General features: G+C 36.6%; 3 protein-coding genes across 6 annotated transcripts; 2 read left to right on the forward strand and 1 right to left on the reverse strand.

The window, feature by feature from the left end:
* The first annotated feature begins 528 nt into the window (after nt 1–528).
* LOC120276532 (inactive leucine-rich repeat receptor-like protein kinase CORYNE) lies at nt 529–3,589 on the forward strand. Its single transcript, XM_039283292.1, has 3 exons — nt 529–628; nt 916–2,189; nt 3,135–3,589. The coding sequence occupies exons 2-3, from the start codon at nt 1,261–1,263 to the stop codon at nt 3,442–3,444; spliced, it is 1,239 nt and encodes a 412-aa protein (XP_039139226.1). The 5' UTR covers nt 529–628; nt 916–1,260; the 3' UTR covers nt 3,445–3,589.
* Nucleotides 3,590–6,366: 2,777 nt separating this feature from the next.
* LOC120276481 (light-regulated protein, chloroplastic) lies at nt 6,367–7,445 on the forward strand. Its single transcript, XM_039283238.1, has 3 exons — nt 6,367–6,704; nt 6,921–7,079; nt 7,177–7,445. Exons 1-3 carry the CDS (start codon nt 6,409–6,411, stop codon nt 7,247–7,249), a joined length of 528 nt encoding a protein of 175 aa, XP_039139172.1. The 5' UTR covers nt 6,367–6,408; the 3' UTR covers nt 7,250–7,445.
* Nucleotides 6,592–10,377, reverse strand: LOC120276479. 4 transcript variants are annotated; one of them, XM_039283237.1, is made up of 8 exons: nt 10,198–10,377; nt 9,989–10,109; nt 9,528–9,571; nt 8,900–9,010; nt 8,413–8,505; nt 8,231–8,331; nt 7,848–7,977; nt 6,592–6,727 (listed from the first exon to the last, which is right to left on the reverse strand). In XM_039283237.1, the coding sequence occupies exons 1-7, from the start codon at nt 10,275–10,277 to the stop codon at nt 7,853–7,855; spliced, it is 675 nt and encodes a 224-aa protein (XP_039139171.1). In that variant the 5' UTR covers nt 10,278–10,377; the 3' UTR covers nt 6,592–6,727; nt 7,848–7,852. The 4 variants fall into 4 exon arrangements, with proteins under 4 accessions (XP_039139171.1, XP_039139169.1, XP_039139170.1 ...); XM_039283235.1 differs by having other exon boundaries at nt 6,592–6,738; XM_039283236.1 differs by having other exon boundaries at nt 7,842–7,977.
* Nucleotides 10,378–13,118: the final 2,741 nt, after the last annotated feature.

Below are 13,118 nucleotides of genomic sequence, written 5' to 3' on the forward strand. Positions count from 1 at the left end.
ATATATATACATAATTGTAATTTTTTTCAAGTTACATAGAAAGTTAGGTTTAAAAAAAAAACAGCAAACAAAATTTGAGAATAAAAGAAATTTTTAATTAATTGATATTTATCCACTTTATATATATAGATAGATGTAAATTTCTCTTATAATTATAAATAAATTTGATTTATTGAGTTATTATCAATAATAAACTTTTATCACTAGTTCCAAAAATCAATGGCTACCCATGAACATGAAATCATGAATTAGGAACAATTGTGGTAAAAATTCATTTTTATCCCCACTCTGTTTTTACCCCCCAAAAATTTTTTCCCCCAATTTTCAAGACATTAACACTATAAAATTAATTTTTTTAAAAAATTAAATTAAATTAAATTAATTTTTTTTTAAAAAAAAAAAGTAACTTGAAGCTCTCTCTCACTCTTCTGAGCATCTCTACCTGCTCTCATTTGCCATTCAGAAGACCGTTTCCCATGCATCTCTGACTCGTTTCCCATTCACAAGTAACAAACAAATAAGAAAAGAGTTGCTTGTGAGTGAGTGAATGTGCACTCTTCTGTAGAGAATCTTGTACAGAATACGCCAAGTTTTGAGCTTCAAATGGGACTTGAATTCACATCAAAATGTGAGTACTTGAGAGTTTCAAAGTTTTGATTTTTTTCCTTTTTATCTGCATGATTTGTTTGGTAGGTGAGCAGTGTGGCCTTTGTGTTCATTTTTTATTTTAATTTTTTTTGTTTTTGTGTGCTTTGTTTTAATTTTGGGAAGTGTGTTGATGTTTTAGTTTGAGTTTTTTTAGATTTTTGAGTGTGTGTGTGTGTGTGTTAATTTCCTGTTTATTTTTACCTAATGATTTTTTTGTCTCTTCGGTGTTTTTTTCTTTGGAATGTGGCTTTTGTTTTCTTTTTCCAGGCTGCTGCTTGGAGACAATGAAATGCCCAAAAACTCTATAGAAAAGTTGTGAGTTCATCTCTTTATCTTTTTCTTTGAGCTTATCTACTACTCATTCTTTGAAAAGATTGCTGCTTTGGCTTTGAAAGTGTTGTTCTTGATGTTTGTTTTGAGGTTTATAGTCCTGTTTGCTTGTGTTTTCATTCTTGAGTTCGAAGGGTTTGATAGAAAAAAGCTTGAAAATTTGTGTCTTTGATGGTTTAGTGTTTATTTCTTGAATTGTTCTTCATCCATTTGCCATGTTTTGCTGCTAAATATCTCATAAAAATCCCATCTTTGGCTGTGTACCAAGCTCCATCTCCTTCCATGGAGTTTGGGACCTCTGGGAGGAGAATTTTTGCTCCCAAAACCCTAACCCTAATTCTCTTTCTGCTTTCCCAAATGCAACAATCTTCATCCTCTCAACCCCTCCATTCAAACCCAATCTTCTCCCAATCTCCAACCCCTCCTCCAACATCTATGCTTCCAAACAACACCACCACCAATACCACCTCTTCAGCTCATCTGAGAAGAATTCTTCTTGGCATTCTTTTTGGTTCACTTACCGGAGTTTTTACCTCCATTGTCTTCCTCTTGTTGATCCGTCTCTTCATTCTCTTTGCCAATCGAACACCGATACTCAAAGGCCCTGTCATCTTCTCCCCAAAAATTTCCTCAAAAAGCCTACAACCTGCCATTGCAACTCAATGCCTATCCACCAACTTACTTGGTTCGAGTACCAGTGGGCAATATTACCGAGTGGAACTCGATGATGGTTTTGTTGTTGCCGTGAAACGGATTGAAAACAACCGCGAAGGGGCCTCTCCGATGCGGCATTCCAATGCTTTGAAGAGGCAAGTGCAAAGAGAGCTTGAATTGTTAGCAAAGGTGAAACATGAGAATTTAATGAGCTTAAGAGCTTTTGTTCGTGATCACAATCGGTTCTCATTGGTTTACGATCATATCCCGAACGGGAGCTTAGAGGATGTGATGAAGAAGGTGAGATCGCAGCAGTTGAGGATTGGATGGGATGTCAGGCATCGGATTGCGGTTGGAATTGTGAAAGCGTTGAGGCATCTGCACTTTGAGTGCAGTCCAAGGATACTGCATTATAGGTTGAAACCAACGAATGTCATGTTGAGTGAGGAATTTGAGCCAATGTTAGCAGATTGCGGATTAGCAAGGCTTGTTCCAGTTTGTTCAGATGCCGCCGTCTCTGCTTGTTATGTTGCTCCGGAGTGTTTCCAGAGCCGCAGGTATTAAATTCATTCTTTTACCCAGAGACTTTTATTTCGAGATCTGCTTTAATTGCAATTTCAATCATTCATTTATGCACAAACTATCATTCTAAACTTGCTTGTGATTGAAGTGTGCTCGATTTGTTCTGTTTTGAGTGTTGATTACTTAATTTACAAGAAAACTTGAACTGTTATGTTTGCATTTTTAAATCCATAGTTTGTGTTCTGTTTGAGTTTCATTGTTTGGATGGAAGGATACAAAATCAGTGTCAATAGGAGAAGCTATAGATTACTGAAGATCATGGAATTCTGTTGGTCATCGCATGGTAGAGATAGCTGCTGATTAAGGTGTCGAAAAGAAAAACTATAGACCAGACATAGCAGCATTTATGGGCTAATAAGTAGTTTGTATGAACAATGAGCAAATTCAATTAAGCATAGGAACTGATTAGATAGTAATGGTTAAGCACAAGTAGCACTAAAGTATACGTTGTGCGGAATCATGAACTACACTTTTTCAGACAAGAAGAATTTCATGTACTTTACGCATGTGGTCCGAAATGCTGCCACTCAAGCCATAGTGTTCGAGATGCTGATTTTTGTCTCCTTGGTGGTCTATATATTTGAAAGTCAGCAACTTCCGGCCTTCAAATTGTAGACATTGTGTTGTTCGGTGGTATGCTGCAAAGGAAACGAAAAAATGCACTTTGATGGACATTGTAGCATCAAAGTCAAATGTTGAGCTAAAAAATCAACATTGTTGAGTGAGTGCAGTTCCATCAGATGACTGATTTGAGAGTTTTGAGGTTGTCGAAGAAAATCAGTTATTTTGCACAATCAACTCTTTGTAATAAGCTGCAATTCAAAACATTATGTATGAGTTATAATTTATCTAATTGAACTAATCCTAAATGAGGATATTTTTTCTTCTTGCTAACAAATGTTAATTGGAAAAATGAATAGGTATACGGATAAGAGCGATGTATTCAGTTTCGGCATGATTTTGGCTGTGCTACTAACAGGAAAAGACCCGTTCGATCCTTTCTCCAATGGAGAATCAGGAAGAGGGGGTTTGGGTAGGTGGCTCCGGCATTTGCAACAGACCGGAAGTGCGCGTGATGCATTAGATAAAGGAATTATCGGTGAAGAAATGGAGGAAGACGAGATGTTAATGGCCATAAGGATAGCTCTTGTATGCCTGTCCGACTTGCCAGCAGACCGGCCGTCAAGTGATGAGCTTGTAGCCATGCTTACTCAACTCCACAGTTTCTGAGGCAAGCATCGAAGCTCATTCTACCGTTAATTTTGGGTTTCGGCGGTGTGTTTCGAGATCGTAGAATGTATAGATGTGTTACTCTTGACATAGTTTTGCTTGCTGTGAGTATATGTAGATTACATGTATTTTGAGTGAGTTTTTAATACTTGGTGAGTTTATTCACTATTTTGCTTGTTTTGGAAGTAGCATTGAGTTGTTTGAAATGATTCCTTAAAACAATTTCTGTTGAAAGGTACATTGTTGGCTGGTTTGTCTTGCTTTCCTTTCTATTCCATCAGTTATATATTCAGCTGATGCTTTTTACATATCTATATAAATATTTGATATATATATATATAACCTTGTGAAAATCTGTAATTGTAAATGTATGTAACTAATAATCTTTTTGTTATGAAAGCCTGAGTTTTTTTATCCTGTCAACATTGAATTGAATTAGACCAAATAATATGTTTATTTTGTTTGCATTTAATAATCATGAGGTCTCTCAAAAAGGTGTCATTGTGATGCATGTTGGAGTTCAGTTAAATGTTTTTTATCATTAATATTTCATTAATATGTTTAAGTATATAATTGTTTACATTTGAATTATAATCATTTATAAAATAAATTTATAAGAAAAATAAAATAAATTTATAAAAAAAATATATGTATCTACATATTGAATTAAGTTTATTTTTCTTTGACAAAGCGAATGATCCAGTATGCACAGATATAAAATTAATACTTCAATACACTTATGCCCTAATCTTACATGAACAGAACTGTCTTCTCGGTAAAATCATGAATATTCTACGGAGAAAATGCAAAGGATTCGTGCCAATGGAATAAAAGTTTGTTGTTTTTTTGCATTCTAAGCCGATGATAAGTATTGTTTTTTCAGTAAAAAAATAAAATAAAATAAATATATTTTAATTTAAGGGGTACAAAATTAAATGTGAAGGAAACCCAGTAGAGGACCCACTGTTTGCTTCATCAATAAACAAAAGTCTCATGCCTAAAACCCTTAAGTTGAAATTCAAATTTACTAATTTACCCATATGAATTACTGCACAAGAAAAATGCCATTTTTACAAATCCAACAACTATCATGTCGGCCATGCAGAAAAAAAGGTAAAACAAGGTTGTATCATAAATTTACTCATTTACCCATGTGAATTACCTTACTAGATGGAGGGTGTCATTTTTACAAAATCTATCCATCATGTCTGTCATGCATAAAAAAAGGTAAAAGAAAGGTAGCCTCACAGGTCACAAGCATGCAATGCTTAGGACCTTGAAAAGGCTGTTTGTTTGTGTTTATGTGTCAAGAGAGAGAGAGAGAGAGAGAGAGAGAGAGAGAGAGAGGGTTTTACAGGCATGCAAGCATGTGAGGAGCCTGGAAAGTCACTGGGTTTGTCCCACAAAAAAAGTTCACCTTTTTAAAGATAAGATAAAGAGGCATGGTGAAAAAAGAGAGATAACAAAAGGAAAGCTCTATGGTTGCAAATCATTTAACAATACCAAAATCAAGTCCGGATGATTTCGAAATGAACCGAAGTGAAAAAAAAATAAGAAAAGTGTCATTTTTTAAAGTGGGGAGAAGTGATATTATTTCTAGTATTTCAGGTGTTCATTTGTCAGTAAGTGAAAATAGAATCGGAAAATTTAGATATTGATTGAAGTTTTATGAGTTTAAAAAAATTTTAAAAGTGAGATTTTTAAATTAACTCACTTTTTTTCACTTTCAGTAAAAAAAATATTGAAATGAGTTTAGTTCAAAATTTACTTTACGACAAAATAAACAGTAAAAAAAAAATCAGACCACTACTCTTGGAATGAACGCCCAATGTGTAAACTTTAGAAATCAGGGGTGTTTTTGTCAATTCATGGAATTTTAAAATACATATATTGACTAGTCAGAAGGACAAGGACTAATTTATTGTCACAAAATTAAAAAAAAACATATGTTGGATGAAAGTCAATTATTAACCACAAAATAATTTCTCACAAAAATATTAAATCATTCATCTAATATTTATTTAGCAGCACGCATCTCAAAGCAGGTCTAATTATCTATGTGAAATTAATATTTATCCTTATATCATGTAAAAAAAATTATTGTTAACCAGTTGCCCTTATATTATGACCCTCTTGTTACTAACTCTAATTATTCCCTTTTATTAATTCAGTCACGAGTAATAAAATAACAAAAATACTCTTAACCAGTGGCTATATTTTATTCTATTTATTTATTTTAATAAAATAAACAAGTCACATTATTTATATTATTTGTAAGGCATAAAAGCACTATATTTTATTTGTTAATTCATTAATACATAGAATTAAAATATTTTAACTAATTTCTATTATTTACTTTACTATATATTTTTATAAAATTTCATAAATAGTTTTTTTATCATATATACTAGTAGAAAACCTTACTAATGAGCAGCAAAAAAAAAAAGTCAAAATAATCTCTCTATTTTGAATTCTCCTCTCTTTTAGTACCTCTAATATAAAATCTGCCTTTTTGGTTCTCATACTGATGGATCTGCCTTTTGGTTCTCGTATTTACACATTTTCGTCCTTTTTTATTTCTCCAGTTCATCAGCCGAAGAGACCAATAAAACGAATCCATCAACTAAAAGGACAAATATATATATATATATATATGAGAATCACAATGACAGATCCATCAACTAAAGAACGAAAATGTGTAAATAAGATAACCAAAAAAATAAATTTTATATTAAAAAGACAAAAAAATGGAAAACGCAACATAGATGAACCATTTTGATGTTTTAATTCAAAAGAAATAAAGGTAACACATTCAGAGTTACAAACAGTAAATCAAAATCACATAACAAAGATATTTATACTCTGTTTTGCAAAATATCCCAAGTTTTCCTGTCTGCTTTCTCACCAAACATGAGGAAAAAAATCAACAATACCTTATCCATTAATAGATATCAATGCAATTGAATGGAGGAGAATAATTCTTTTCTAGACCCACTTCAAAGCAGTTATAAATATCAAGTAGCTGAAGCTCTTAATTATTCTTCAAAGAAAACCCCAAAGAAAGCATCAAAACAAGCATCGAGAACACCATCAAAAATGCAGGCTGCCACAGTGTGCTTCACAGGGCCAATGCCATTGAAAAGCACCAAGACATTGGTGCCAAGGAAATCAACCAAGACCTATAGAACAGTGATCTGCCCGAAGGCTGTAGCTGTCGCCGCGCCCGACAACGATACCGTTGACTATACCTCCTCAGCTTCGTAAGTCATCTTCTTCTTTTGATCTGTTTATTTACTATAAATTCACGTTCATAAAGGCTTTATAATTAGAAACAATCGAAAAATTAAGTTGCGCGTAATTTCTAAATATATGACATGCTATCTATAGATCATAATAGTTAAGCTTTCGAAGTCTAAATTTCAAGCATCAAACATTAACCTGAAACAAATATAATGTGCTTTTGTGTATATTTACAGTGTGTTTCCGGCAGAAGCCTGTGAAACAATTGGTGGAACAGCATGCGACGTGGAGATGTTTCCTGAAGTGAAGCTCCAATCACAGCCCAGCAATGCTAAAGCAAAAGTTGCCTCCACGGAAATTGATCGAGACTATCTAGAGTACAATGAACCTAGAACGTGAGATTCTAAGAACCGATTTAGTAACATTAATTGAGTTAGCATCAAGATGACACACATAGAACTAAATGTCTAAAAATTTATTATGTTTTTACAGGGTGTTCCCAGATGAGGCATGTGATGACCTTGGAGGAGAATTCTGTGATCCTGAGTACCAGAGGGGTGGTTAATGAGAATAGGCTACATGTTTAAGTTACTAGAATTGCTCGGTCTCCAGTTCCTTGTGGTTAAGCAGTAAGGTTGCACTAATTATGGGTTAGCAGCACACTAATGGAGTTCAATACCTATAGAACTTTATGTACTCTGTAGATAAATTGCTTTGGTGTCATACGTGAATATATTATGAAGTGTGGTGTTTCTATGTTATATGTGCAGTATTTTCATGGGTTATCTATGCGAAGCAGCTCAATGCTTCGATTATGGCAAATGGATGACATCTTAGAAGTAAAATTGAGATGATCTACAAGATAAGATAAGATAGAGAACAAGTCAGTTATACTTATATGTAATAGGTTGTTGATGAGAACAATTCCCAGGTCAGCTAGATAATAGCTAGTTGATGTTGGGATTTACAGCAATCCAGGGCAGGGGTTTCTAAAGGCTGCAAGCTCAGTTACAATTCAACACTATCCATAAACATAGAGAGAGTATGCACTAACAAACACAAGGCATAAATGGTTTGCTGGAATCACTTAAATCAAGAAAAATATAAGCAGCAAGGACTGAAAAAAAAGTGTCAAAACAATAAGGGTGAGTGAGTACCAGTACCATCTTCATTTGTCAATCATCTCTTCAAACACTAGGTACTGAAGTGCTACAGAGTATTTGGCAGCTCTCCTTACTAATCTGGTGCTTGGATTGGCACTGCCACTCACAATAAATGATCCTGAGCCATCACCTGAAAAAAAAAAGTCCCCATAGCAAATTAGTCTGCTTGTGCAAACATAAGGACACAACCTCATTTTTACATTCAGAAACTCCAGAAGCACATATAGTGAGCACAAGAAAGTTAGATATCAGAATAGGCAACCGGTCTTTTTAACAAATATCACACCGTCAAATTCCAACACAAGTAGCTTTGCGCTTGACATACTCTCAAGAGTTCGACAACATTGATTGCTCAAAAGAGAATACCTACAACATGTACATACCCTGAATTGTGAAGATGGAGTGAATCCATCTCTTATATATGAACAATAACCTTGGGTTGTCTCCTTGGTGTGTATCAGCAAGTAGAAGCTTGCAGGCCCCCCTGGGTTGTAGTAAATAAATTACTTTAGGTATCTGATGAATCACCTTATCAAATATGTAGTAGTTATATAGATAATCTTACTTTGCATGTGCGATGGCATCTTTACACAAAGCCAAAGTTCGAACCATAGCAAGATCTCTACCTCTTGCATTGGCATATCTATTTTGACAAGTTCTGTAAAATTCAAGCAAGGCAATAAGAAAAGAGGTCATGAAGGCAAAGGTCTAATAAACCAAAAATAAGTCACAAATGTGATGCTGAGCAACATGATGGGTAGGACTTTCTCCAAATCTAACAGGACAAACTAAACAACAACAACAAAAAGTAATAAAAAATAATAATATTGTTAAAATGTATGATTGCTATTTTTGCAGTTTCTTCAAGATTTTAGTAAACCTACTGCTCGTGAGTTTTTTTATGGTTAAAATATAATAAGTCGTGGTTCAGTCCCTTCCACTGGTATTTTGCAATTTATAGTCATACAGTGCCCTAGTGTATATTTTCCATTATTGTCACCCTAATGCCAAGCTTTCCTTTCAATCAAGCAATTCAATACAAAGTTATTTACCTTTCACTAAAGAAATCAGCAAAATCATCAATGATAACTGCTATGGGAAAGCTCTCATGCAAGTGAAATGCCGCAAAGTATTTCTTAATTCCATCTTCATCTTCAACATACCTACAGAAGTCATTATAATGTCAAAACATTGGAGATTAACAAGTTGGCTAAGATGGACAAACAGAAGAAATATAAAAACACGAACTTCATGAAAATTACAAGAGAATTCCATCCTTAAAAAGGTTAACCATCATTCATTATAGTGAACAGACGCTCACGAAATGATGCAAGAACAAAGCATCTCACACCAGTATCATGTTGCCCCAACAAAAAGAAGCTATTAATTAGTAGGTTAAGTCACATTTCTAATTAATGAAATCATAGCTCTATAGTTGCTCCTTAAAAATTAGCCCGCCCAATATGTCTCAATTTTGGCAATCCTAGTCACAAATTTTTGCACCAAGCATCAATCCCCACCATAATCTCATCACAATCTTCATGCCATAATTAATGTTATACAGTCGCTGAATTGCAAGCATGCCTCCAAGTCTCCCAAAAAATTCCTGTAATGAAAGGCTATGTATGCACATTTTCAACAACACCTACACTTGTCTGAGACAAAAATAGTATTGCTTACTTCATTTGTATCCTCTGAAACACATCCGAAGTCGGATCAATGCCCTGAAAATATATCAAATATCAAACACATCATAAACAAAAAGGTTTATCACATATCCCAATATCATTCTACAAGCATAATTAGCAAAAACAGTATTAGTTTTCATTTTTGCATCTGAAGCTACTGTGAAATAACTGAATTTTACAAAAAACCAAATTATACCTATGCCAATGCAAATGAAGAATTGTTAAACCATAATTAGAATAACATTTAGATCATTTCCCACGATTCTATCAATTTTCTAACATACATCAACAGAAATCTAATAACATGAAGGGTTCTGTAAGTTGACACACAAAAAAAAAACTGTAACTTTAGTGGGAGTGCTTATGCAAGTGAACATTTTTCCAAAGGTGTATATCCTAAACTAAATACATAGATAAACAAAATAATTATGAGGAATTAGAAACAGAGATTTCCTGAGATAAGAAAGGAGGCTTGCTCTCCAATCTCCTCTTGTTGCATATAAAGATCACTTCACCAGAAGAAGTCTCAGAAGCACAATTGATAGCGAATTGGAACAAAAGCGAGGTCTTCCCACTGCTCATTGATTCCAAAAAGCAAACACATAAGAATGCAGGAGATGAGAAGAATTAGGATGGGAAATCACGACGAAAGGAGGAGATACCAGGACGGCGGGCCGGAAAGGAGGGCCAGCGCCGGCTCGGCGGACAAGGACTGCTCCACGGCGAAGAATCTCTCCACCATCCCCGGGCGATCAGCAATGCGTATCAGTTGTTCGACGGAATGCCATCACGAACCATGAGAGACCCTTTTGCCATCTGGGATCATGCATTGTGAGCACTTGCCAAAAGGTTTGTGTAATGTATTCTTGGGCTTTTGTTTTTGTGAAATTAAATAAAAAAATATATATTTTTTAGTGGAAATTGCCAAAAACACCCTCTAAGTTTGCATTATTGCCAAAAATACCCCGTTAGTTTTGCACTCCCCAAAAACCCCTTCCTTTTTATTTCCATGCTTTTCAACCCCCCAAAGCATGTAACGGATGTCAACGGTGTTATTTTAAAATTTTATGGACAAAAATGCCTTTGCATGGGGAGTCGTGACTGCAGCCATTTCGGCGGTATGAGAGGAAGTGGGGGGGGGGTTCCGTAGGATAACCCCAAGAGAGGAATTTACTGGAGCCTTTTAGTTATTTTTTCTCAACTAGAGTCTTCAGTTAAACCATTTCCGAAGTTGTCTCTACCGGCGCAGCCTCTGTAATTGCAGCTTTTCCCTTTCCACCAGCATCTCAAAGGAGAAGTCCCCCGCGCAAGTAGTTGGCATTTCATCAGTTTGCAAACTAAAGTATTGAGTATGGTTTTATGTTAACTGTTCTGTTACAAAGAAAGATTTTTCGGTTTTGTTTTGTGCTCCTGTTTTTGTTGGAAAATATTGAAGTCTGCGGTGAGATTTCTCTGCTGGGGTTTTGTTAGTCTGCTGGGAGATTTCTCAGCTAGGGTTTTGTGTTGTTTTGCGCTTTCGTCTGTATACACTATCGGAATAGTTTTTTCGATTGTTATGATTTGTGTAATATTTATAATGTACAATTCCCCTTTCATTTGATATGGTTTCAGTTTTAAAAATGAGGTTTACGTTTAACAAATGAGATGTTACAATTTAAATTTTGTTGTCTCTGTTTAAGTATTGTTGTCTCTGTTTAATAAACTAGTTCTTTGTTTAACAAATGATATCTCCGTTTATTAACTGAATGTTACCGTTTAAAATCTTATATTTCCGCTTAATGTGTTGTTATTGTCGCAGGCTTTTGACTATGCCGGTCAACCTAGTTAATGGGCGATGCTATTTGACACCGGTAGTGGAGACCTTAGCTGAATTGAAAGATAACATGACCCCTCGACACTGGGAGATCATCCGAAGGACACCGTTTGCAGCATTCACTGAACTGGAAGCTATCTACCAAGAGAGGGCCCTTCTTGATTCTCTATTGCAAAGGTACGATGGCCGCACCAATAAATTCAGGATCGGGGAAAGCCTGCTGAGTTTCAGGCCTCAAGATGTGGCCCTCGTTCTTGGTCTGCGTTGTGATGGCGACGCAGTCGTGTTTAAGAAGAATAAAATCCGCTCAGTGTTCGAAGGTAGGTATTTATCAAAAACCTATGAGAGACACAGAGACTCCATCAAGAGCGCTCTTGTCCAACTTGTTCGACAGAGGGGGGAAGAAGAAAATTTTGTCAAACTCCTGATAGTATACCTCATGGGTACAGTCCTCTTCCCTAATATATCATGCTCGGTTCCGAACTGGATCGTTGATTATGTCGATGATCTACCCGCCATGGGGCGATCACGCATGGGCGCGAGGCGACGCAGTGGGCGATGGAGGACATTCCACAGCGACCCACTCGAGTCGCAAGATAGATCGCTGGGAAGAAGACCAACACAGGGATATATTAAAGGGGTGCTCGATCGCGCTTAACGTATGGTTTTACTGAGATGACCCGGAATGGGAAAGAAAGTCCGTTTCGGCAAGATCCCAAAGATGCTGTGCTACGGTGAAAGTAGTTACCGGAAGCAAGCGACGGTAGAAACCAGCTTGTCATCGTTCGAAGGAAAAGAGGTAATAAATCATGGACAATGTTTAACATAAGTCTTTAATGTTTAAACATTTTATTTAGTGTTTAAATGTGTTATTCTATGCGTAAAACTTATTAATAAACGTTTAAACATTGTGTTTTCCGTTTAAATAAATTCGATAATGTTTAATATATAAAAACTATGTTTAACTTTAGTTGTTATAGTTTAAACCGAATGATTTTCATCGAAATTGTTTGGTTTACATATGTTAGTTTCTCGAGATGGTTCCCGTGCGAGTGTCAAGAAGAAATATATGTTGGGGCCAACCGACGGATGGATGCTATTGCTCCCGGAACCACTTGCTCAAGGCATGATGAGAGGCGGCCTCATCGTGCGCGCTCAACCCCGTTCTCGTACTTTCCAGCCCCACCACGCGCACACATTCCTCGGCGCGGAAAAGCCCTCCCCCACCACGCCCAGATCGCAGCCCCCTACCACGACAACGATGCGGTTCCCGATTATGGCAGCCCCCACGACCATGGCAGCCCCTCCGACCGTGGCGACTCACCCGGCGACATTAGGCGAAGATGTCATCGCAACTCTTATCGCAGTGTGCGAGATATTGATGACCGAAGTTTCCTCACTGGTCGCTCGTGTTGAGGCTCTGGAAGGACGTTCACAATCGACTGCGCCGTCCCTCCAAACAACTGAAGCACCCGGGATGAACGAGGCGCCGGAATTTGACGACGACGACATCATCGGAGTGGTCATTCCAAGACGGCCACATTCGAAGAGACTTGCGAAAAAGAGGAGAACAATACTGCCTCTGTCTCCACCGCCGGCTGACGATGAAACAATAGCAAAACCATCGGCGGCTGATGCTGTTACTGAGTCTGTCACCGTTGATGACATGGCCATGACGGTGGAGGACATCATAGATGATGTGGCCGTCGCCGCGGTGGAAAAGATCGTCAACTCTCTTGTTAACGAAATCCTCGACCCGGTGGAACCGGC

The sequence above is a fragment of the Dioscorea cayenensis genome, chromosome 14 (assembly GCF_009730915.1).
Source record: "Dioscorea cayenensis subsp. rotundata cultivar TDr96_F1 chromosome 14, TDr96_F1_v2_PseudoChromosome.rev07_lg8_w22 25.fasta, whole genome shotgun sequence".
In the NCBI taxonomy this organism is placed as follows: Eukaryota; Viridiplantae; Streptophyta; class Magnoliopsida; order Dioscoreales; family Dioscoreaceae; genus Dioscorea; species Dioscorea cayenensis.

What these genes read in the sequence shown, in the direction of transcription:
- LOC120276532 (XM_039283292.1), top strand. Translation starts at nt 1,261, where the DNA reads ATGGAGTTTGGGACCTCTGGGAGGAGAATTTTTGCTCCCAAAACCCTA. An exon ending in GAGTGTTTCCAGAGCCGCAG is followed by an intron (nt 2,190 to 3,134) that starts GTATTAAATTCA and finishes AAAAATGAATAG; the next exon opens with GTATACGGATAAGAGCGATG.
- LOC120276481 (XM_039283238.1), top strand. Translation starts at nt 6,409, where the DNA reads ATGGAGGAGAATAATTCTTTTCTAGACCCACTTCAAAGCAGTTATAAA. An exon ending in GACTATACCTCCTCAGCTTC is followed by an intron (nt 6,705 to 6,920) that starts GTAAGTCATCTT and finishes GTATATTTACAG; the next exon opens with TGTGTTTCCGGCAGAAGCCT. An exon ending in GAGTACAATGAACCTAGAAC is followed by an intron (nt 7,080 to 7,176) that starts GTGAGATTCTAA and finishes ATGTTTTTACAG; the next exon opens with GGTGTTCCCAGATGAGGCAT.
- LOC120276479 (XM_039283237.1), bottom strand. Translation starts at nt 10,277, where the DNA reads ATGGTGGAGAGATTCTTCGCCGTGGAGCAGTCCTTGTCCGCCGAGCCG. An exon ending in GATGCCATCGCACATGCAAA is followed by an intron (nt 8,332 to 8,412) that starts GTAAGATTATCT and finishes ACTACAACCCAG; the next exon opens with GGGGGCCTGCAAGCTTCTAC. An exon ending in CTCCATCTTCACAATTCAGG is followed by an intron (nt 7,978 to 8,230) that starts GTATGTACATGT and finishes TTTTTTTTTCAG; the next exon opens with GTGATGGCTCAGGATCATTT.